This window comes from Branchiostoma floridae, chromosome 7, assembly GCF_000003815.2.
Source record: "Branchiostoma floridae strain S238N-H82 chromosome 7, Bfl_VNyyK, whole genome shotgun sequence".
Taxonomy (NCBI): Eukaryota; Metazoa; Chordata; class Leptocardii; order Amphioxiformes; family Branchiostomatidae; genus Branchiostoma; species Branchiostoma floridae.
Window position 1 is genome coordinate 11,848,948 of NC_049985.1, and position 23,616 is coordinate 11,872,563.

The 23,616-nt window shown below is 39.3% G+C and overlaps 1 protein-coding gene across 6 annotated transcripts; it reads right to left on the bottom strand.

Annotated features, from left to right (window-relative positions):
• Positions 1-327: 327 nt before the first annotated feature.
• LOC118418765 (serine/threonine-protein kinase Nek1-like) lies at positions 328-23,581 on the bottom strand. 6 transcript variants are annotated; one of them, XM_035824791.1, is made up of 39 exons: positions 23,138-23,580; positions 22,028-22,063; positions 20,156-20,216; positions 19,689-19,786; positions 18,853-18,936; positions 18,498-18,565; positions 18,180-18,266; positions 17,840-17,894; positions 17,643-17,686; positions 17,024-17,104; positions 15,659-15,734; positions 15,303-15,378; positions 13,812-13,905; positions 13,548-13,599; positions 13,250-13,366; positions 12,742-12,804; positions 12,341-12,427; positions 11,948-12,046; positions 11,655-11,779; positions 11,229-11,374; positions 10,899-11,047; positions 10,662-10,721; positions 10,331-10,446; positions 10,080-10,132; positions 9,811-9,848; positions 9,188-9,383; positions 8,577-8,852; positions 7,608-7,874; positions 7,183-7,467; positions 6,794-6,887; positions 6,614-6,686; positions 6,065-6,270; positions 5,613-5,707; positions 5,244-5,405; positions 4,886-5,050; positions 3,956-4,095; positions 3,410-3,542; positions 2,987-3,025; positions 328-2,604 (listed from the first exon to the last, which is right to left on the bottom strand). In XM_035824791.1, the coding sequence occupies exons 1-38, from the start codon at positions 23,252-23,254 to the stop codon at positions 3,018-3,020; spliced, it is 4,182 nt and encodes a 1,393-aa protein (XP_035680684.1). In that variant the 5' UTR covers positions 23,255-23,580; the 3' UTR covers positions 328-2,604; positions 2,987-3,017. The 6 variants fall into 6 exon arrangements, with proteins under 6 accessions (XP_035680684.1, XP_035680683.1, XP_035680685.1 ...); XM_035824790.1 differs by lacking the exon at positions 2,987-3,025 and having other exon boundaries at positions 23,138-23,293; positions 23,397-23,576; XM_035824792.1 differs by lacking the exon at positions 2,987-3,025 and having other exon boundaries at positions 6,794-6,863.
• Between the last annotated feature and the right edge of the window lie 35 nt (positions 23,582-23,616).

Here is a 23,616-nt window from a genome sequence, read left to right on the forward strand (position 1 = left end):
TGAATTTCACCACAAAGTTTTAAATTTCCATGCCCCTTGGCAGAAGTCATACTAAAAGAAAAGAAAAGGTTAGTTAGGATGGGTAGGTTTTGTTAGGATTGGTCAGGTAACCAGAAACACATTCTTCTTCTAGGCCCATGCTCTATTTCTCCAGAGTAATTTTGGTACAGCATCAAGTTGACTGAAGTTAGACCTTCTTTATTTTAATACTATGACATGCCAACTATCGATCAGCCGCATTGCTGATCAGTGGTAGGGGCAGCATGACACTACTTAAACATGGATGCTGCAGTAAGATGAAGACACAAATAACACACGCACACATGAAATCAGTGCATCTTTGTGAATTCTCATGTATTTTGGAATTCTCCCAATTGTCTTCAGGGCGTGAACACAAACGTGGACGTATGTCTTGGACATATGTATGTATTAAGTTGACAAAACAAAATAAAAATGTGCACCCATCTATTATTTGTGAAATAAGCAAAACTTGTCACAAGTGATTATGACATCACACTTGGTGGTTTAACCTGGAAGTTCTCTGGCAACTTGGCATTTGTAATGTTGTGATGTTGACAACTACGTATACCCTTACAAAAGACTTCAATGATATTGCTGTAAACGGTTTCAACAAGTGCAAATTCATAGGTCTAGATGTCTGAAACTTCCAGGCTTAACCAACCAGCATATTGCCTGTGATGCACAAATACCGTATATTGTGTTTTAGACTATATATACATACATACATAACAGATGTTTGTGTTCTCTGAAGACTTATCACTCAGTCACCATTCAATCACAGCAAAGATTAAGATGCAAACACAGTTTGCAAAGTATGCAACTTAGTTGAAAACACTACATGATATTGCTACACATACAATGTACACCATTATGCTTGCATCTTTTAAATGTGTACAGATTTTTCTTATATCATCTAACGAAGCACGGTATTGGTACCTACATGTATTATAGTACATGTAATACGTATGACACTCAGTGACAGGGTAGAATGTACAGAGACCAATAAACAAATTTTAAAGATTACAGTCGATTTAACAAAGATACATGAATATGCTTCTAAGACTGTTAATTGGAATGTTACAATGAATGATCATGAACAATTCCTAATACATTTGCCCATGAACATAGGAATGTCACAAGCATGCCCAAAGGTTTTTGTACAAATCAAAATATGCCCATTGAAATTTGGAAAAACAAGCTAAAAAAACACCCAAAAAGGAAACAAAGCGCAAGGTATACAGTAAGTAATACTACTAAGTTCAAAATCAATGTTGCAGACAATACACAAGACTTATGTAACTATGGATTTGTCACTCAGTCTTCTTTTGTTACTTAAAATATTTTGAGATCATTTAAACATGTATAAAGCAGCAGGTCAAATACACACACATGTAGTTATTTTGAGGCACAACTTGGCAAATGGTAACTGTGTAAGCAGCAATGATACAGATGCACACACGTAAATGTAAATATACACAAGACATTGTATATGCACATCACTACGCTATCTTCTACTTACTATTCACAATAGACTTACTTGCAAAATACTCTGCTACAGTATATGTTCATTTAGCTATTGGTACAGGATGTCAGCAACAAGCATCTGTAATTGGTCAATAGTGATGTCTCATATTTACATACACATATAGTGCTGACTGTATTTACTGAACATACTATTTGTTGAAACTATCTCATTGAGAAGTTTAAGACTATCTCACTGAGAATCAAGACTATCTCACTGAGAAGTAAGACTATCTCATTGTATGGATGTACTTCAATAATCACAAGTGCTCAAAGGTCCCATTTTCCACTGCACCAGAATTGACTACTAGCAAGCTAGATTTCCATATTGTTTAATTCTGTATTTTAAATGTCAACCCAAGTGACAGAGGACGCTGGCGAGCTGCCATCAAGCCCCCTCATCTACGTGCGTCTAATCCCCAAGGGATGGGGAACAGATATTATACTATTAAACCAAATCGTGAGTGAGTGAGAGTTCAGAGTGCAAATCATGACCAGACTGTTTCTGTACATGCACATATACTATATCAAGTTGACCTTATTTGTCCAATCACTGATAGCATAGAGTCTAACTGATTATTATCTATTGACCATCAAATTAAATGCAAGATATCAAAGGTCAGGCAGAACAAATGTGCCACAATACTTGTCCTTAGGTACAATGTGTTTACCATGCAAAATTCATATTACATTAATCTCAGCAGTCCTACAAGAGGGACGGCTTTTGTTGAATTGTCGACGTCTTGCAATGCTTTTCTATTGGGTAATACAGTACAACATTACATTTGGATGCAGCAGTGCAAAGCTATATCATCTACAATTGGTCAACTTGAAAAATACCTTACCATATTTCCTATCATTTCTCTTCATTACAGCACAAAAATATACAACTCCACATCAAATCATACTCCCTACAATTACCTTTTAATACAGCTCTACATATCTATATAATAGTTAGATCCATATAATAGTCAGATCTATATTTATAGGTAACTGTATCTTTAGTGTGCAGCATGTAATGTTAGAATGTGAAGAAGTGGTCCCTTTGGTGTCAGTCATTATCTGGAAAATAAAACAACATGCTGTATTAGAAATAAAAGCATGTTCATTGAGGTAAGAAAATTCTATGAACAGGTTTTTGTCTTGGAATTTGGGAAAGAATCTTACTTTTGAATAGAAATGATCTCCTATTGCATTAAGAGTGGAATCTGTGAACATACATATGTAGTCCTGATTAATCATTGTAGTGGCCCTGATTACCATCCAGACTATTTAGATAGAGGTATTAAGAAGTATTTAGAAGTATTAAGAAATTTGTAACTGTTACAGTAATTTATTGTGAGAGGTTCTATTGTTAGTGCATGATTGCATGCAATTTGTGTTTTCAAAGCAGTGTTTCCATTCTACCACCTACTGCCACCTATTGTAATGTGTTTTTACTAACCAGTATACGGTTAATACTTTCCCAAGCCACATCATTCGTCTGTCAAAAGACCAAAGAAAAGTTGCCACACATGAGTCAAACACACCAATTAGTAAACAAGAACAAGATGAGCTAGAAACAAACAAACAAAGACATGTAACAACACCAGTGAAATGGTCAAACAGAACTGTACCAAACCTTACAGTTTGTGAATGGCATTTTGTTAAGGTTGACAATTGTGGGGAAAATCTAAATGTACAAATACTATAAAGAATCCAAATTCAAATTTAACCTTGAATGACCTGCTGTAGCACTAATTCTACAGACACAGTCACTTCTAATCTACTAATCTGGTAAACATTAAAAACAATGGGCTTTGAAGCAAAAAATAGGATAACTACGTTCGACAAGTCACAAGAATGCTGGTTTAACAAATGTCAATACCTTCACAATATGCCCCATCAGCCATCACCAACTGAAGGATCTTGGGATACAGGTGCTCCTTCTCCTTGCCCAGGATCTGACCTACGACCTTTGGTCCTTCAACCATGTTCTCATCCTCATCTTCATGGAAGGCCTGAGGATGTTTTTGAGAAGTAAGAATCAGTAAGGAATGGCAAGAAAGAATTTTGGATATGCTATTGTTTGACAACAGCTATAAAGAATACACAGAGTCTTGATATATTTGTTTACCTGCATTATTCCTTACATATCAGCCAGTTGGGAAGCCAGAGACTCTATAATTAGAACACATACTACTTGATAGATTTAATTTCTGCATGACAGCAATGAAATGTTGTGACATGTTCAGAATGATTGATTACTTACAAGAAAAATGTGCAGACAAAAAATTGTGATAGGAAATATTAGTCTATGCAACAGATAAATTTGAGTTTTCATTGGTGGCAATTCAGCGTAACTTCTTTCCAAGGAACATTTAAATGTAAATCACCCATCACTGCTTCAAAGCAGACCAATGATTTTGTTTACCTGGATGGCCTTGTACGCCTTGATGAACACATCTGGACCGAGTTCGTCCTCGAGTCGCATTCTGGTCTCCTCCAACCGAGAGAAGACACTGTCATCGTCATCATCATCACTCAGACTGTCTCGCTCATCACTCTCACTGTCTGTAGATACAACACAAACAAACTGTTTATATATGCAACACAGACATACTCATGTAGAAAAGAATACATGTAATATGCCAATAAATGGAAATATTGCCATGTATAGCTGGCAGGAACAAAGCTGTTACAGCACAATACTGTTGTGGTAAATGCTGGAAAATTAGTACAAACTATAACAATCAGGATGCAAGTTATCAACATACAAACATACTATGGGCTGAAACATGCAAACATATATTGAATATGTAATGTCATTATGAAAGAAACACTGATGATCCTTTTGGAGTGCTAGAAGTACAATAAAAAACATGATGGTTTAGTCATTAGTATTTAGTTAACAATTTACAGGAATTATAATTCAATGAAACTGGTAAACGTAATGACAACTGCTTGGCAAAGACAGACATTGTGGCTCTATGCCTACAGTATCTAAACCAGGGTTCTAGCCAGCGTCCGTCCTTCTGTCCTTTGACAAAATTTTGCAGCTGGGGACGGACAATTCCGTCCTGTGACAGACAAAAATTGGCCTGTAATGATATTAAAGAAATGAAAGATCTCCAGAAATTCAGCACAGATGCTATGGAACCAAGCTAACACTACTCTATCAGCAAAATTTGCCCCTCAAAATGCAGGAAATAGTGTTTCAAAGGGGATGGATTTCAAAATTTCCCCTGGATACCCTAAGATCATTGTGCTTCCGTGCTTGACAAAATTTCCATTCAAAATCCAGGGAATGGCAAAAAAAATTCAGGCTGGCTAGAACACTGATCTAAACTCATGATCAAGTAACCTTTGGAGTCCTCTAGAGCCTGTCTAAGTAAAGTAAGGAATGTTTTCTCCTCGTCCTCCTCTATATCCTCATCAGCAGTGGACCAGTAGTCCTCCGGGCTCCCCCTAGCTGATGACAGGTGAAGTACAGGTAAGCCAGGAAGATGAAGGACAGGAAGAGGATTTTCTATACATAAAAATAGAATGGAAAACTGAACTAAGAACTGGAGGAAATAGCAGAATAGGAACAGAAGACAAGAAGGTCTTAGGGAGCTTTAATTTAGTTTTTATATGTAGAACAGTCTGCAAACTTTGCATAAAAGAAATCAAAGGTTGCTCTTCGTACAAAAATTACAAACATGAGAAAATAATGACTGTACCAGATTGCCACTCTTCATTAAGGGGTTCTGCAGGGCTGGAACGACTGTCATCATCTTCCTCCTCCTCCCCTCCCTCCGCTCCCTCTGCTGTCTCTGTCGTGTCCACATCCTTCTCATCCATGTTGTCAGCTGTGTCCTCCGCCTCGTCACCCCCCTCCTCACCTGGAATTGAAAAAAAATTCCCTTTAAGGTCTGTGTTCCTGTAACTGTAAACTTTGGGCATGATATGTACATGTACATAGTCACTTTGGCTCTTTTTTCTAATCTGTAGATCTTCTGTGCTGATCAGTTCATGCTGTTAGTTAATGTAAGTTCAAACCTAGCAATAGAAGATCAAGGGGGCCAAGAACCCTTCCCTGAGGTACCCACCACTTGTGCTGTCCTCCAGTAGATTTTCCATGGACTCCTTCATCTTGTAGTAGTCCTGTAGGTCCTCCCCTTCATCACTTGCATCCTTCTCTTCACTGAAAGGTATAAAGGCACAAAAGTCAGTCCAACAAACTAAACAATACAGAATGATGTATACAGTGCAGTCAGGAACAAGTTTTCACAAAATAGTTCCACTTAACAGACTTCAGCATTATGTCTTTGGATAAGTACTCAACACCTATTTCCTCACTCGGATAAGGTGAAAATTAGTGCCTAGCTTGGGTTAGGGATGTCCACTCAAATGGGATGTAAAGCTGTAGGACCCATGCTTGAGGAGTGCCCCACCTCTAGCAAGAAACTTAAGAAACTTTTCACATTTCCCTGTTGTGTGAGTGTATCAAGCCTATAAAGTCTGGTCTTACTGTAGAACAATTATTCAGAACAATACTCACCCCTCTGGCTTCTCTTCCCCCTCTGCCTCATCATCTGCATCATCCATGGACAGGCGATGGTCCTCTCCCAGCGGTGTGCCGACATCACCAAGCCCAAGTGAGGCACGGACGGACGCATGTGCGTGCATCTCATCAAAGAACGGGTTGAGAGCGATGTCTGTCTTGAACAGGCTGCTCAGGTCAGGCATGGAACATGTCCGCAACATCTGCAAAACGATTCACGAAAGATTCAAAGTTAATCCCAACATTTCCTTCAGCTGAATGTAGTGCAACATATATTTTTAAATGCCACCTAGCAAAACTGAAAAGTATTGCAGCCAAACACAATACAGTTACAGGCATGTTTCACTTTCTCAGACATATTGCACATGATTGACAATACCACTGCACATGATGCACAATATAATTTCCCTACTTATCATCATCATCTTTTGTACTGCTGAGCTCGCTGAAAAGCGGATTACTAGCAGCTGCGCAAACAAAGGGACGAATGGGGAAAGACGTAGACATGTTATAAATAGTTATGTTGCATAACATAGTAAAACTGACCTTGACATTAGGGGAGTCGAAACATCCTGTAGACAGCCCTTCCAGAATCCCTGCTCCTTTTGCTGTTTCATAACTGTGATGGAACATGAAATAAACAATAAGTTCGAGGTACAACTGTCATCACAAACAATGTCATTTTGAAAAAAGAATAAAAAACATTTTGAACTGCATCATACTTACAATGACACTTCCTCGAGTTTCAAGTCATCGTCTTCTTCTTGTTTTTGTTCTTGCTGCTCCTTAGGTTGCACTTTGGTGAACAGAGGTTTTGCATCTGGGGTTAGATTGGCCAAAAAAAGAAGTCTGATATGGGTGCCATGCAAAACAGTGCATTACAAGACATAAGAGTGCAAAAGACAAGAACAGAAAAGTTATTGACATCAAATCATGTGCCATGATTTCAAGATTAACTGCCATACAAAAAGAAAAATTATTTACGAAAAGTACACACCTAGTGTATATTGTAAATGCTTTTTCTTTAATATCATCTATCATGTAAGTACAAGAATTAGACAACAGTATGTATGTTGCTTTGCACTACATTATTCAGTAGCTTCATACATACAAACCTTTAGTGGGAGTGACCACTCTAGGACTGACAGACTTCGCCCTTGGAGCAGTACCTTCCTTGTCTTCTTTGGTGGGGGTTTTGGCCTGTTCTTCCCCAGGGGTGGGGGTGGGTGCGTCCTCCTGTGTGGGGCTGGACACCGCAGATTTGGGGCTGGCAGATTTGGGCCGTGGGGACGCGTCAGGCTTGACTAACGGTGAGGTTGGTCTGGGGCTGGCCGACTTTGGCCTTGGAGAACGTTGGGTCTTACCATCATCCACAGGAGTGGGAAGTTTCTCAGACTTGTCTGAAACATAACAAGATCCTTTAATGGGGAAGTTTTGTCATGCATATCACTGAAATTTCATTACACTATAGAGCAAGATAACCTAAAACGTTAGCTTCTAAATCTACGTATCAAAATAATATACTTAAAATCAGTTCTACCTTTGCTGTCAGTTTCATCCTCTCCTGCCCATGCACCCTTTGTCTTGGGCAGACTGTCCTTAGGTTCAGTTTTGACACCTTCCTCTGTTGAGACCACCTCTACCCCATCATCCTCTGTAGTTCCAGCCTGGTTGATGGTGATAGTCTTGCCGATAGGGCTGGCAGCATTCTGTATTGTAATGGTAGCCTTGCCAACAGGCGTCTTGGGCTTCACCACATGGGTGCCCACCAGTGGAGACTTGGAGGGTGCTGAGCCATCTGGCTTGTCTGAGAAAGAGGCATCAAAAAGGCATGAAATTTATGACTAAAGTGCATAGTAATCTATAGCAGTATGTTGTAGGAACCTTCAAAAGTATGAGACATATTTGGATCTTATTAATGTGATAACAAAGGGCCAGTGAAATACTGTAAATGCAGAAATGTTCGCGGTGGATTAATTTTGGTTTTCGCGGTGACCACTTCACCGCAAACTTAAAACCACTGCGAACATTTTTCTATCATGGTATTAAACTGCAGTCTATGGCGTTACCGCGAAATTAAAACCACCGCGAAAAGTCCTTTTCCCCGCTACTGCGAAATTAAAAGCATTTACAGTAAAATATCCTCTATCATTCACATAAAAGTTTGTCTTTTTTGATGACATCTACCAATATTAATTGTAATCTTCGAGTCAAATGTCTACATGTGTACTCTTTGGATCACAACATCACAGAAACGAATCCCTCATTGGTTGGCATGGCTATGAGTCCTTTTTGTGAGGTCACATCAGTCTGTTGCTAGTTTATCAAACCAAAGAGCATACAATAGACAATTTGTTCAAAGATAACATACAACTAGATTTTCCAGAAAAGAGGAGTTACTCTTTGGATATGATTTTGGAAATGGTCAGACGTTTCAGACAACCATTCGGTGTCTTTCATCAGTGACACTGTGTCACTGTTACTTGGTATCACAAGCTGCCACACTTACCCTCGCCCTTCCCCAGAGGAATGGTGAACTTGACCCCCTTCTGTTCCTCCTGACTCTCCTGGTCCTCCAGCTCCCCCTGGTACCCCTGTAACAGGGCCATGGTGTCCTCGTTTAGCTCCGCCTCCTGTAGCACGCGCAGCGCCGTGTTCGCCGGCCCGCCCCAGCGCTTACGGTTGTCGTCCTTCGCTATTCCGGCAGGGTCGGGCTGTCCCCACTTCTTTCTCTCCGCTCCGCCCGCTTTGTTGAATACAAGCACCTTGTCTTCTGCACTAGTGGCTAGATGGGACCAAAAATCATTCATGTTGTTAAATGATAAGAAATTACAAATGGCATATTACATGTTGTTAACAAAAAAAAAAACCCAGCAAGACAAAAGCATCAATATAAGAAAAATGCACTATACTGTGCCCTGCTTTTTGCAGACAACTTAAACACCTTAACCAAAGTAGGAAGTTCTTGTATATCTGTGCATTTCAATAAACAGTGCGGTCTTAAAAATTAATAGATACCAATGATTCTCCTTCCCAAAAAAAAAAAAAACTAATTATAATTGGTAGACTAGTAGTAAGTATTTGCATGATTTTGTTCCATGAAAAAGTTAGGTTGCTTACCCTCCATATGTGAGGCCGTCTGCTCCAGAGTCATGGCTATCAGAGGGCTAACAGGCTTGGCTGGCCCTGCCCCCCACTTCTTCCTGTCACCACCGTTATCATTGGCCAGGTCAGGAGGGTTCAAGTTCAACCTCTTCAGGATCTTCTCTTTCTCTTTCTTCAGCGGGGAGGTGTCTTCGGCCTCCTTCACATCACCCTGATTTTATAAGAATCATTTTAGCTTCAACACATGTACCATGTCTTCAAGTAGAGTTATCGATCTAGGAATGAGGGATGAGGTGTTCTATAATTGATTCTTCCCTAGAACTTCCATAGAGCAGGACAGCAGGAGCTTCCTCACCAGATAGCTTTAAACAATGCTTACAGCTAAATGTGGAAAGGTTAGGTGTGACAAGTTGTTCAGTGTAATACAGCCAGCAGCTGCCATGCTGCATGCCTGCAAAATTGGTACATGAAGAGTGGTTGTTTCGGCTATACAAATACATAGTATACTTACGCAAGCAGCGGAATTTCTATTGTGTAGAATAATGAAAAAGATAAGTTCTTCACAAGTACCTGTATGTGATACCGTAAGATAACGCATATGTAGCCAATACAAACACATCAAAAAGTCAAATACTCACAGCTCCCACATTCTCCAATGCAGCAGTAAGCCCCACCACTGTAGAAAATAAAGTGTTTATTTCTAAATCAATACATATTTGCATGGTTATGACAGCAAAATGTCTAACTTAATAAATTTTCAGTTTTATAAAAGAAGATAACAGGAGAGTACTGCTAAGAAATACAAATTTGCATGGTTATGACAGCAAAAATGTCTAACTAAATTTTCAGTTTTATAAAAGTAGATGACAGGAGAGTACTACTAAAAAATGAGAATTAAAATTGGTACCTGGTCCCTTGAATCCTTCAGGTATTTTTGGTGGTACACCATAGGGTACAGCCCTAAAACAAAAGAAGAATCACTCAATTTCTTTGCTGTAAATCAAGTAGGTTGGAAGTGAGGTGTCACTGAAGACAAATTCAAGGTTTTCCTAAAAACACTAACTTTTAGGAATATAGACTAATATTCACATTGGTAAGTCTAAGATTGCCACTTAATAATTTAGCCTGACAAAATGTATTTATGGTTTATACACTGACCTGTTTTCTGGCCTATCCTTTTGTTGGACCCTGGACCGTCTCTCTTTCTCTGCTGCATCCCTCCTCTTCTTCTCCAGCTGTTCTTTCAGCTGCTGGGCTCGCTCGTCTGCCTGGGCCTGTAAAAGGGAAAAGTATATTAAACAAATTCAAGAAAAAGAGAGAAAACCACTAACTCTATAGAAATGGATAAAATCTGACAAAAGCTGTAATAAAACAGTACTATATATTAATCTCTAATAGAATATGTCTGTACTCTTCATGGTCTATATGAATCCTTAAGACCTTACATCCTTGTGGCGTATTTGTATAAGTGGACAAGTTTTCATCTTACCCTCAGTGCCTCTATCTTTTTTCTTCTTGCATCAGCATCAAATCGAGGGTCTGGCACGGCCTAGAACAAAACATGACACTGAATGTGAGTACATCTAAATGTAATTGATAATTTCTTTACAGACTTTTATAGGATTTCTTTTACTTTCCAGGATATAACACAACCACAGACTGGTAGAAACAGATCTAACACTGGACATTGTGTTTATGGTTGGATTATCTATTGTCTTGTGCCTACCGACACAGGTGTAGCTGCGGGCGCTCCTCCTGCCAGGGCTCTGCGCTCGTTGAAGTTCTGCAGGCGGATCTGCCTCAGTCTGGCCAGGTACTCCTGCTCCTGATGGTTCCGCCCCTCCACAGCAGACCAGGGGCGCTTCTGGCCCTCTCCTGAACAAGGTTAAAGGTTATGTGATAAATCAGCTGTCATTAGCTGCATGTTAAAACCTGCTTTGGGACTTTTGTATTAACAAAAATTAAAAGAAAACTGAGACATAAGAAAAGCAAAGTTTTACAAAGTACAAATGTAACACTCTACATGTACTATCAATTTTTGTTCACCCCTCCTTACCTGGTTGGTCTGGCCTGCTCACCCCTGCAGAGACTGGTCTGGCCCACTCGGCCTGCCCGCGAGCCTTGTTCTTAGCAGCCTCTCGCTTCCGCTGTAAGAACTCATCCACAACCCTGCCTCTGTCTGCTGCCTGGGCACCGAGCAACCTGCAAATGATCAATGAATACAAATACCACTGTTTTACCTTGCAATCAAAGACAAGTATTTTTTAATAGTACATTTTGGGCATACCTTGTCTGAAGTTGTCAACAGTTCTTTATACAAAATGTATGCTATTCATTCTCTTTTGCATTAATAGCTTTACTGAACTAAGGGCTTCAGAGTAAACACAGAATAAAACATTGATAAGCTTTAAAACTTAAGATTCTGCTGCAGATGTAGATACAAGCTTAGAAGATGTAACAGTAAAAGTCAGCGTGTCCTCACTTGTCTGCTGCTCCCTGCCGTGCCCTGTCCTGTGCCTGCGCAGCGCCACGCTCAAGCTCTCTCCGCACCGCATTCTTGTCCGGCCAACCTTCGTATGGTTTTACGGCAGGGGCAACCTTAGGTTCCTAAAAATTAGAAGAAGAAAATTGTTGTACTTGACTACTGGGTAGAAGCACCTCCTAGTTACTTCAAAGAGAACTGCACGATCTAAATTTGTAAGTCTTCCAAGGAAACCTCATGAAAACTATAGAGCTGAATGTTACAAAAAGTGGGGAGTGGAAAATAGAACTCACAAATTGTGATTCCTTCTGCTGCTTCTCCAGCTTGTCCAGGTAGGCGTGGTACTCCTCATAGTTACCCCGTTCCCTGAGGGGCTTAGGACCTAGTGGTTTCTAGAGGAAGGGGTATCAAAGAATAAGGTTAGGTAATTACTGCTGTGCTTAACATTGTAGCATAATGGAGAATGTTAATAGTTATGGCCCTATGTTATCACGTGCGCTATACAATGGATTTACAACAGCAAATACAAACGTAGAAGGCATCTCTGTTAAAGTCATGGATATGTCTTTTAGTTTACAAATTTAGCTGCCTCATGACAGAAAAGCTTGACCTTGTCGGGCAGTACTGTTAGCTTCTGAAAATTCTATGACAACAAATCGGATGGCGAAGGTGTGAAATGTGCCCACCTTAAAGACTGGACCCCCTGCAGCAGCAGCAGAAGGTTTCTTCTTCTTGTCATCCTGATTGTCCTTGTTGTCTTCAGCTGGTTTATTCTGAAATGTTCATTAGTGTTAGTATATGTAAATCATCTACATTAACTCTCTGTGAATGTATCTGTAAGTGATGATAGAGTGTGACAATTTGGTTTGGAAAACAAGGATAATTAACAACAAGAGTGTCTATATCACAGCAAAACACATCCAAAACATTCATCATAAAAGTAAGATCACTAAAAACTCACTGCATACAAAGTTAAACACACAGAAAACCTCTCTTTTGGTCACTTGTGAAAACACAAAGACAATGAGAGAGGTGGAAGGGAGCAAAAACCGATGATAAAGGAATAGACTGGGAGGGAAGTCCTAACCTCGTTAGAGCCTAGCAGGGTGAAACGCCACCCCTGTTCTCGCGCCTGGTTGATGTGTTCCATCTGCAAAGGAGCATGGGAAGGGTCGTGCAAATTGGCGACAAGCAGACGAGGGGTAGAAACGCAAAAGGGGTTGACTTGGCAACACCTCGGAGGAGATGCCATGTAGTTGGAGACATGGATGGACTAGACATGAATTGAAAGTTGCTACCAAAAGCAAGTCAGAATATACAAAGAGAAATAAACTAGTAGACTTTAGACTAAACAACATCATAATGTTTTTGTTTTAAATGTCTGACAGTTTTACCATGGAAAACAATTTTACATCTGTGGAAAGTAAATGTAAAATCTGGCATTGATTATGGTAGTTCTCGTACTTGTGGATAGCAAACAAAATTGATATACAAAATTAAACATGATGTGTAAAACCCCAAATGAATCAAGTCAAATAGTTGCAAAGAAACATGAACAAAATGGGACTAGCAGTCACAAGTTCTTTTTTTCTTACCCTTTTCTTTTCGGAGAGTTTCTGCTGGTGTTGGCGCACCCTCTCTTCTTGCTCTTTGACCTTTTGACGGCGTCTAGCCTCCCTCTCCACCAACTCCTTACGTTTCCTCTCAAGCTCCTTTATCAAATGCACATGTTGTTAGGAAGTCGTTAAACAGACCAAAGAAAATGCAAACTAGTAGTCTATTTTTGCATTGCACAGATAACATTTTGATAACTATTTCAGTAAAAAAAACTTCCCAAATCAGTATCATCTCCAGTTGATGTCAAAGAATGTGATTGGTGTATTTCATCCTTACCCTTTGTCGCTCCTCGGCAGCACTCAGCCTTCTTACATTGTCACCAGGTTTTCTGAAACAGTGAAAGAAAAATGTAGAAGATCATACAATAAAATCTAAAGGGTTCTCCTATATTCAACTGCTTTAATACTTAAAATGTCTTGAGAACTACTGTACATGTGGCTATAATACACAACATACACAAAAATAGATACTATTATCTATAACACTAATAACAGCTTCTGAACTAGTTATACTGTAGAATAACGAATTTCTACACTGTACCTGGCTCCTGCCTGAGGCCTCTTGCCTGCCAGGGGGACTCCATACTTTGCAGCTGGGTCACTAACACGTGGGCCAACCGCTACAGGCTTTTGGGCTGTCACGAAATGAAAGGATTTAACCTTTGATGAAGATCGATAGCTCTAAAAAGGGGTGATAAGGTTCATACTACAACAGATACTCTACATGTATGAAACCTCCTATATGTCAGGACTTCAAGGTGTAATCACATTCAGTGTGTAATTTTTTGGTAATAGGATTTTCAAAACCTATGTCAAAATTTACTCTTGACATGGCTCTAAGAGTAAGACAAACTTCTCTGTCATAAGACATTTGCATTTTGTACCACCCACCCACCATAGTCTGAAGAATGTCCTCAATTTGCAGCTCAGCCGTATGACAAATGCAACAGTATCCTTACTCGAAACAGTTATAACAATGCAAACCACCTTTTCTAACACTATCCCACCATAAATTAACCCTATTCAGACCGGGCTTTTTTGGTCATCCCTGGACCGGGGGGGGGGGGCTTTTGAGGCCCTCCACTTCTAAGTCCTATAACTCTAAAACGACGTGCCGTAGGGCCACCAAATTTTCAGGACATGATTTCGACATAATATCTGACAAGTATGTGACGTTTGACGTTACGTTGACGTAAGATGACGTAATTATGACGTCATCAATTTGATTACATTGGCCAAACCCATGAAAAATGGGTATTCTCAGAAAACTTCAAGTTATGCTGCAAAAATGTAACAACAAGTGCAGATAACAGAATAATAATGTTTATTACGACTTGCGTTGCCAATAGCAACATCAATGACGTCAATATGACGTCATAAAATGACGTCATGCACATCTAAGATACGAGTTGGGCTCCGCCATATTATATCCACCACCTTGAATTTCTAAAAATACTTTTTTTGCAACAAATAATCACAAAGAGCAATGGAAATAGACTAAATTCATTCATTTAGATGGTTTTTGATGAAAAAATACCAGGTAGTTGCAAATTTTAAGGGATAATTAGCTTGTTTTTCTTGATCTGGCCATTCCGTCCGCCATCTTGGATTTTGGGCTGATGACGTCATCAAATTAGCATAATTTATGCATATATAATCATGAAAGATATGCTGAATAATATAAGATTTTATTTATGTAACAAAATCACAGTAATATAGCAAATAAATTTGAAAAATACATTGTTAGAACCAAAAATAGTGATTTTTGGCAAAACTGCCTGTCAACAAACGGTTGCCATGGCAACAAGAAAAAATGGAAAATTTGTCAAACTTCGTAGAATTGTTGCCAACAATATTTTAGGAAAACTCACTAAATTTGGTGGCTCTAGCGTAAGCCGTTCTGGCGTTATAGGACATCGAAGTTAGCGCGGGCCTCAAAAGCCCCCCCCCGGTCTGAATAGGGTTAAAAGAGATAAGAAATTTTTAATGCCAAGACGATGTTAAAAAAATGCTTCTTTTTTTAAAGATTTACCTGCTCTGACAGGAGGCTTAGCTGCTAAAGGGTGTTGCTTGTGCAGAACTGTGTGGCTGAATTCCTCTTGAAATTCCTGTTACATATCAACATGTCAACATATGAATGAATGATTCACTGCACAACAATTGCATCGGTGACGATGTATGACAATGTATAGATAAAAAAGTTACAGTCTAGTATGACACATAAAAATTGTAGATGTAGCATTCATTTTATTTGCCTGCAACGACTAATCATCAAATATCAGGTCACCTCACTTTGATTAACAACAAAACATCTCATAATCTGCATCATTTTTACTACTTTGGTCTTGCTTTTGTCTTCTTTAAAAACTTCTGACAGGAAGTCCTTACTGCTTGCGAGAGGAATTTTTCTATTCTCTTGGAGATGAAGTTCTTCCTCAGGATACTGTTGATGGAAGGGCGATCCCTAGGGATGTCACAGGCAGCAGCAAAAAATGAGAAGGAAAAAACAGAAAAGAAGTCAACATCTTTACTCAGAATAACACTCAATCTCCAGACAAGGTCTACAAACAGTTTCTTAAAATTCAGAAATTGAAACTTGTGACAATTTTTCGGTACAGAAAAGATTTTTTCTTTAACCCTCTCAACACGTCATAAAATTTTTTCCTGTATACCATATACGACATATAATTCCAGTCTATACAGGTGTCAATTAGTACTTTTTGTGTATTATTATTACAGCTGTTATGAAAGGAGTAGACTAGGAAAACTATATATTGCTGGAAAGCTCACAGAATGGCCTTTCCAAAACAAGCAAAATAAATATCATTCCATCAATCTGAGGACAGCAATCGTCATGGAAACCACTCAAAAACAGATTTGCAACACTCCCAAAAAAAGTTTCACAAAAGAAAACATTTGGCTAGGGGCTGAGTTTTTTGTGTCATTTATCATAAAACTATGTAGAAATACTCAACCATACATACACAATGCTGGTATGCTGTTAGAATGACCAAAAACTAAAAATCAAAGCATGATTTCAAATAAGTTCAGTGTTGATAAACAAATGTTCACCCCAATAAACAGTTGTGCCCCCCTCCCCACACCTGTAGTTGTACTATTAAAATAATGAATATGCCTTGTGCTAAATGGCAAATTATTTTTCTGGATGTTCTCCACATATCAGGGAGCCAAATAAATCCACTTACTATGACTTGGGTAGAGAAACAGGTATCAGAGTATATAAAATGTCAATTTGGACCAGTGACCTATCTGACCTGACCTGGACCTCCTTATGCCCCAAGAAAAACAACAAGGAAGCATGCATGTAGAACTCATTAGACACGGTGATATCAGCTCATTTGATCTCAACAAAAACAGCTGGGTGTTTGCCTTGCTGTCCCTCAAGGATTTCCCTGTCATCACTCCTGTAAGCCTCCAACAAAATTATCCACCAAACTGTCTCCATTTCTGCTAAATTTACTAAATAAACCTGTAGAAAACTGAAGCCAAAACACACTCTGGAGGCCTCAGAAACAGGGCTCAAATGCTACATCCCTTCTGGTTGGTCAAAGATACAAGCATCCTGATTGGCAGACTCTGCCAAATTTCCCATTTCACAGTAGTCAGTTTGAATTTCCCGCCAGAATTAAACCTGAAGCCACGATCGTGGCTTCTCGTGTCCTATGGGAAAGCCATGATAGTGGCTTCTCGTGCTGAGAGGGTTAATAGCACATGTATTGACTGTTCCTGTACCTTGGATTCCTCTTGAACAGTTGTGCCACCAGGTTCCGCAGCTCGTAACTGTACCGTGGGCTCACAGGTGGGTACGAACCCCTGGAGATGGGAAAGGCGATTTAATGAAACAGCTTGAAAGCTTATTTTACTACTAATCCTGTAGCCTGAGCTTCAGGGCTGGCAACATTACCCATTATTGTATTAATTGCAACATAAATACATCCATCATGCATTATCTCAATTATGATCAATAATGATGATGATGATTATCGATATACCATTAAACTACAACAACTACAATATACCTCACTGTTCTTAAGTATTGTGTGAATGTGATGATGTGTGATGGGGTCATGGGCATATACTTAGTCTGGCCCACGAATGACCTAGATAGACCTAGGGATGCAGAGGGGGGAGTTCACTCAGGGATAGCCAGGGACAGAGAGAGGTCCGGCCCTGTGTCAGATGTAGCATTTCATGGATTTAAAAGAGTTAAAATCCCACATCAGCCTCCTGACAGTGAAGAACTAACTAACTAACTAACTAACTAAAGAACATAGTACACATACTTGTGGAATGATCATGTTGTGATATGTAAATTTATTTTCTAAAATACAGAATTCTTTGTTATCAGTACCTGATTATCTTCAAGACCAGATTCTTCATGTTTCCAGCTTCAAACTGAAAGAATAAGATACAAAAATTGAAATAGAAAAATGAAAGAATATCAGACTTTTTGTTGGTAACAGAATCATCTTACCATATGACTTATTGTAAATGAGGAAATGCTATGTTCCTTTAAATCAGAAGCAGCAAAGAGAAATTTGAACTTACGGCATGTTTGAGTGTGCACATCTCATACAGTACACAGCCTAAAGCCCATATATCACTGTAAACACAAACAACAAACAGTCATGTAGAATGGGAATGTGTTTGATACATGGACATACAAAATAATAAACAACACATTGACAAACATTGTCATGACTTCACTACATCTTCTTCAAGCTCTTAGTAGCCAACATGAAAACAATCTGACATTATCATATAGACAGGAAATCATCCTTACAATTGCGTATGAAAATATGATACAAAATTTGGTTTTCATAATCCTATATAGACTTGTTGATGTAGGACAATACTGCCAGCAAACTTTTAAGATACATTGCCATACCTTTTATTGTTGTATGGTCTGTTCTCACACATCTCTGGTGACAGGTAATATGGAGTTCCTATACAGGTTCTTGCAAGCTCCATAGTACTGGAAAAGTACAGATAGAAACAGGATTTACAAGCTTTCTGATCTTCAGGACGACAGCTACCGGTAACTTCAAAATTTCCAACAAGTAATGCCAAGAATATGCTGTATGGATAGTGTACAACCTTAAACGAGCCTTTACCTTACACGTACCTCTTCAATACCTACATTCTTATGATGAAACAACTAAGTATCAAAATGAACAGCTTATGAAGAAGTTGAGTGTACGCTCACTTGTTGAGAACTCTAGCAATTCCAAAGTCTCCCAGCTTGATAGCCCCATCTCTCATGAGGAAGATGTTCTGAAAAAATAGCATAGGATTCAAATACTAGTACTACATAATATGAGTACATATCATACAGTAAAAGAGAGTGGAATACAATCATACAGTAAAATAGAGGGGAATACAATCTACTGTATTCAATCATAAATAGAAATGTACTCATAATTTGACATAAAGTAGACGGTAATAATTGTCTCTCTTGGCTTGCATTGTGACTTGCTGCACCATCGAATTACTAATTCTTATTATTCATCAAAATGAAGTAAAAAATATGAAAACATGATACAAGTCTGTGACCTGTTTACCTGTGACTTGATGTCTCTGTGCAGGATCTTTCTGTCGTGCACATGTTTGAGCGCCAAGCACAGCTGGACGAACCAGTTCATCACCTGAAAATCAAGAATCAAGACTCAAAGTTCAAACATCTTCTTTCATTTTGGCAAGTTATAGTTAATATAACTTCCTAGCCTAGTCAGGGCTTGAAATACTTTTTTCTGCATACCTGCGCTGGTGCAGGTAACATTGAAAATTACCTGCACCAGACAAATTTTACCTGCACCAGACAAATTTTACCTGCACCACTCTGAATTTAGGAAGTATGGATCATACTAAATTTGGTAAGGAATCAATGCTATTTTTTCTTTTATACCTCATAGGTGGTGACAGTAAATGTAGCTAACAACAATCTACATACACCTACGTCAAATGACATTTATGTATAAAACCTAGTACATGGACCAGGTCAGGTTAGTTGCAGGTAGACATCAGAAATACCTGCACAGCTCCAATTTTACCTGCACCAACCTGCATATGCAGGTGGTATTTCGAGCCCTGCTAGTACGTATATCTAAGCTTCAATCTGCTCCTCAATGACCTACTAGTACATGTAGGAGGCGGTGAGTGATAGCAGGTGATCAGACCAAAGCTCTACAAGGCTGGATACCAGGCTAACATCCATAGGCTGCTGAGTTTAAGTTTAGCTTATTCATTTTCTTTATTGTCCTATGTGAACTGTAAGTCAACACTTTCAGGTAGATCCCAACTGGGTATTGGGGGTGTCCAAAGGAGTTAATGAGCTATAAGTAACTCCTTCAATCTTGTTTAACTTTAAGTGGAATGCCTCGCAAGAAGAATCGCGTACCTGATCTTCTTGGAAGAGAATCCCCCTCTGTGCGTTGATACGCTGGTACAAGTCTCCTCCATCACAGAAGTCCATCACTATGTACAGGTTTCCAATCTCTGTAGGAACAAGGATAAATGGAAGTAAAACAGAGCTGTTCAACCAGTTTCTATCTATTCTATCTGCAAGATTACTGCACACATGAATGTTACAGACTAGCAAAAGAGATATGTTGTTTTTGTATGAAAGCAGCAGCTGGAAATAAGTACAAAATTAACAACCATTTTCTTCTTTTTTTTTTAAATCAGACACTTGCGTGATTGTGTAACTTTAGGATTTTGTTGTCTCAGAACTTGCGAGTTCTCATATGTTAAAAACTTTAGACAACTAAAACTGATTCTTACTGGGGGGATTTTTACCTTTGAAATACAAATTGCAGATACAAAATACAGGTAAAGAATGCAGAAAACTATAAACATACTACAAACCTTCAAATGACTCCTGATATGAAACAATGTTTGTGTGCTTCATCTTGGACAATACTGTCACCTGGAACACACAAAATCACATGGTCATCATATATCATCATCATCATCGGTCGGCTGCGGCGCAGGCGACTGTAAGTTTCTTCTAAGACCATGGGCAATAGGCCTCGGAATTGTGTTTTTTGTTGAGTAACAGGAACCCCGCCGCGCGCTGTCTGCCACGGTAGTCCGCCGTGTACCGCCAATCCGGAAATGCCTCCTCAGATGCTCCCGTCAAAGATTACTATCTTCTTAGTGCGAGTATTTCCCGTCATCCTTTGCGCCGCCTTTCCCCTAACTTTAAATGTTGGATGGGTAAGCAACCGATCTCCCTGATGTGCGTTACCACTTCCGGTGTTTTCGATCATCTGTGTTGTGGTGTGGGATCGTACGGCGGGCCCGTTTAGGCGCCTTGTCGGTTTTCGTGGTACTATTTGAGAAGTTTGAGGGTTTCAACACGCTGACAAAAGCTACGCTGCACTGCAGATACGTTTTGACCAAAGCTCCTTGTTTTGACCGTGTTTTTTTCCACTGCTTTCGTCTGATTTTCGTGATCGGTAACGTCGCCAACCCGAAAGTAAGAACTGACATAGGAATACCAACTTCCTTAGGAATACAGATCTCGTGAAACAGATGGCATTTTAGCGATTATTTAAGTATGGACCGTTCTACAAGAATAATGCATCAATATAATCATTAATGATTATAACGATTACATGTGGTTAGTGCCAGCGTTTTGGTAAATATACTAGCTACCCATGCCCGTAGCCAGGGGGGGTTCGGGGGGTTCGGAAGAACCCCCCCATACGCTCAAAGGTCCGCTTTTTGACGCTCAAAGGTCCGCTTTTTGACACTCAAAGGTCCACTTTTTCATGTCCGAGATTTTTTTCAAAGGCAATTTTCAATGATAGACATTTCATTCACTCTTAGTGAGTTTATCAGCAAAATTTGCCCCAGAAAGTACAGGAAAATAGCATTTCAGAGGGTCCAGATTAAAAAATTTCTCCTGACCTCCATTGCGACGCCTCGCGACTATGGTGTCGGACATGGTGAAAATATGAAGACTTATGCCGAAAGCCTTGTTTATTTCACTAGTAATTCCATGAAACTTGTTCATCAAATTTTGCCCGTCAAAGTGCAGGAAATAGCGTTTCAGAGGGTCAAGATTTCAATTTTTCCGGGGGAGCATGCCCCCCGGACCCCCCTAGGCAGCTCACGCCTTTGGCGTGAGTCTCGCGCCTGCGGCGCTCGATGGTCCCACAAGTAATAAAAAGAACCCCCCCAATCAAAATCCTGACTACGGGCATGCTACCGATGCGTTTTTTTTTACGACGACGTGGTGTGGCCGCCGCCGTACTGCTGGTAACGCAGTGACCCGGAAATCGGCTAAAATTCAATGGCGTTTATTTTAATTTGAAATGACTAATATGTGCTCTTTGTACGTTAAATGGCCTCCAAATAACTCGACGAACATAATTCACTTGAAAGTTTTGACTTAGATATTAGAATTTTGCAGAAAACGGCGATAGTAGAAAAGGCCTTTCCCACCTAGCTCGCTTCGCTCGCCACGCGGCTTCGCCGCGCTCTAAATCGGCTACGCCGATTGGTCGGCTTAGCCGACCTTCGGGTGGAAAAACTCCTGCGCCGATTGGTCGCCTTCGCCGACTTCCCCGACCTTCGGGTAATCCCCAACCCCGGCAATGCTCAGCGATACGGTGTACGGGCGAATCAAAGACAATTCCTTGGCCTACCGCCTATGCTAAGACTAGTGCAGAAAAGGTAAGCAAATAAAATGACATCAAATTTACAGATACAAACTTGAAAATAAACCTGTACCTCTCTCCTTGCTTCTTGTCTTTCCTTTGGAGACATCTAAAACAGGACAAAAATGTAAATTTATTCACACACACAATCACAGTCACTAGTACAAATGCCTAACTGAGAACCTAAATGCAACCTAACACTTAAATCGGTCTGTACAACTACAAGTGTCAGATGTGTGTGGAAAAACATCCCACTTTATAAACTTAAACTGAGTGACCATTACTATCATCTATCAGATAAAGATGGCAACACCATGATAGGATGTAGAAGGTTACTTACATACTCATGCACATAACAATACATTTTTCATTATTAATATGTCAAATCAATACTAGTACATGTATGTAGTTCTACTATCCTAACTGCGTACACAGTTATTACTGTGTAATGTATCATCAACTTATTTACAAATTGATTATTAATATCTAATTTTTCTGGTTTTATCACAAATTCATTGAAGAATTGAGGTTTGAACCTAAAAGAAAATGAATCATTCATTCCAATGAGTAATGAATAATTCAATGTCCCAAAATACAAAATGTGTCATGCATATATTTAGAATTGAATGATGAAAGAATCTTGCAGCGCAAAGGAAATGTTGAACCCTTACTGAGATGCACTAACATAGATGGAAATTTGATTACAGTTTCCATGGAAACCAATTACTACCAGCGGCCATCTTGTATGTAAATGAGCCACCAGTTTCAAACCTTCTCTAATCCAAGTCTCTTCAAACGTCATGGAATCCCATATGATTACATAAATATAGATTGCAACAAATATGATCTATGATAAATACCTAATATGACAGCTTAAGGTTCAAGAAAGTACACCTGCATAATCTTATTGTACCGAAACACCTGTTTTAAAACCACCTGTTTCAAACAATAACGTCATTCAGATTAAACCAATTGACACAATTTGTTTATCAATTTGGTGCGTAAATCATCTAATAAGTCAGACAGAAGCTGCGATAATATATTTTTGACATTCTCTGTGTGCTATTGTTTACCGAATTTCAGCAATTGTTGAGAATTGGGTACAAATACTGCAACAATACAACGAATACACATGAATATTTGACTACTATAATTACCAAGACGTGTTTTTTTTGTCACCTACCTTTGTTATACTAATTTCCTTGATCACATACTGCTTGCCGTCCTTCTTGTTTCTGACCAGCAGCGCCTTCCCGAAGGAACCTTCCCCGATTCGCTTGAGTTTTTGGTACTTCTCCATTCTGACTCTCACGATGTTGTTTTAGTCAAGTCAACCGTACTTTGAAAATTACAAAAAAATCCAAGATTTAAATGAACCCACTCCTTTTAACGTCACGACAGCATTAAAACAGCAATTCCACAGCCTGAGAATTCCCATATACCTCTTCAGGAAGCTTTTTAGTGTTTTCTGACGGTCAAGATGCCGGTTAAATGGATAAGAGATGGGTAAAATTAGTAAAATTTCAGAGACGTCCTCTCAAAAATAAACGATATTGGCCGCCATCTTGAAAAATGCCGCCTACGCAAAGCATGCTGGTTACCGCGGAGACTTTTGAATGCAAGACCAACTACACTGAAAGATTTTTTGCCAAATATGATTTT

Bases quoted from the DNA above. Each gene is read 5' to 3' on its own strand.
- LOC118418765 (XM_035824790.1), bottom strand. From the start codon at position 23,254: ATGGAGAAGTACCAAAAACTCAAGCGAATCGGGGAAGGTTCCTTCGGG. The intron at 12,805-13,249 runs GTAAGAAAAAAA...GCTCCTTTGCAG, and splicing joins AACTCTCCGAAAAGAAAAGG to ATGGAACACATCAACCAGGC. The intron at 12,428-12,741 runs GTTAGGACTTCC...TGAACATTTCAG, and splicing joins CCCTGCTAGGCTCTAACGAG to AATAAACCAGCTGAAGACAA.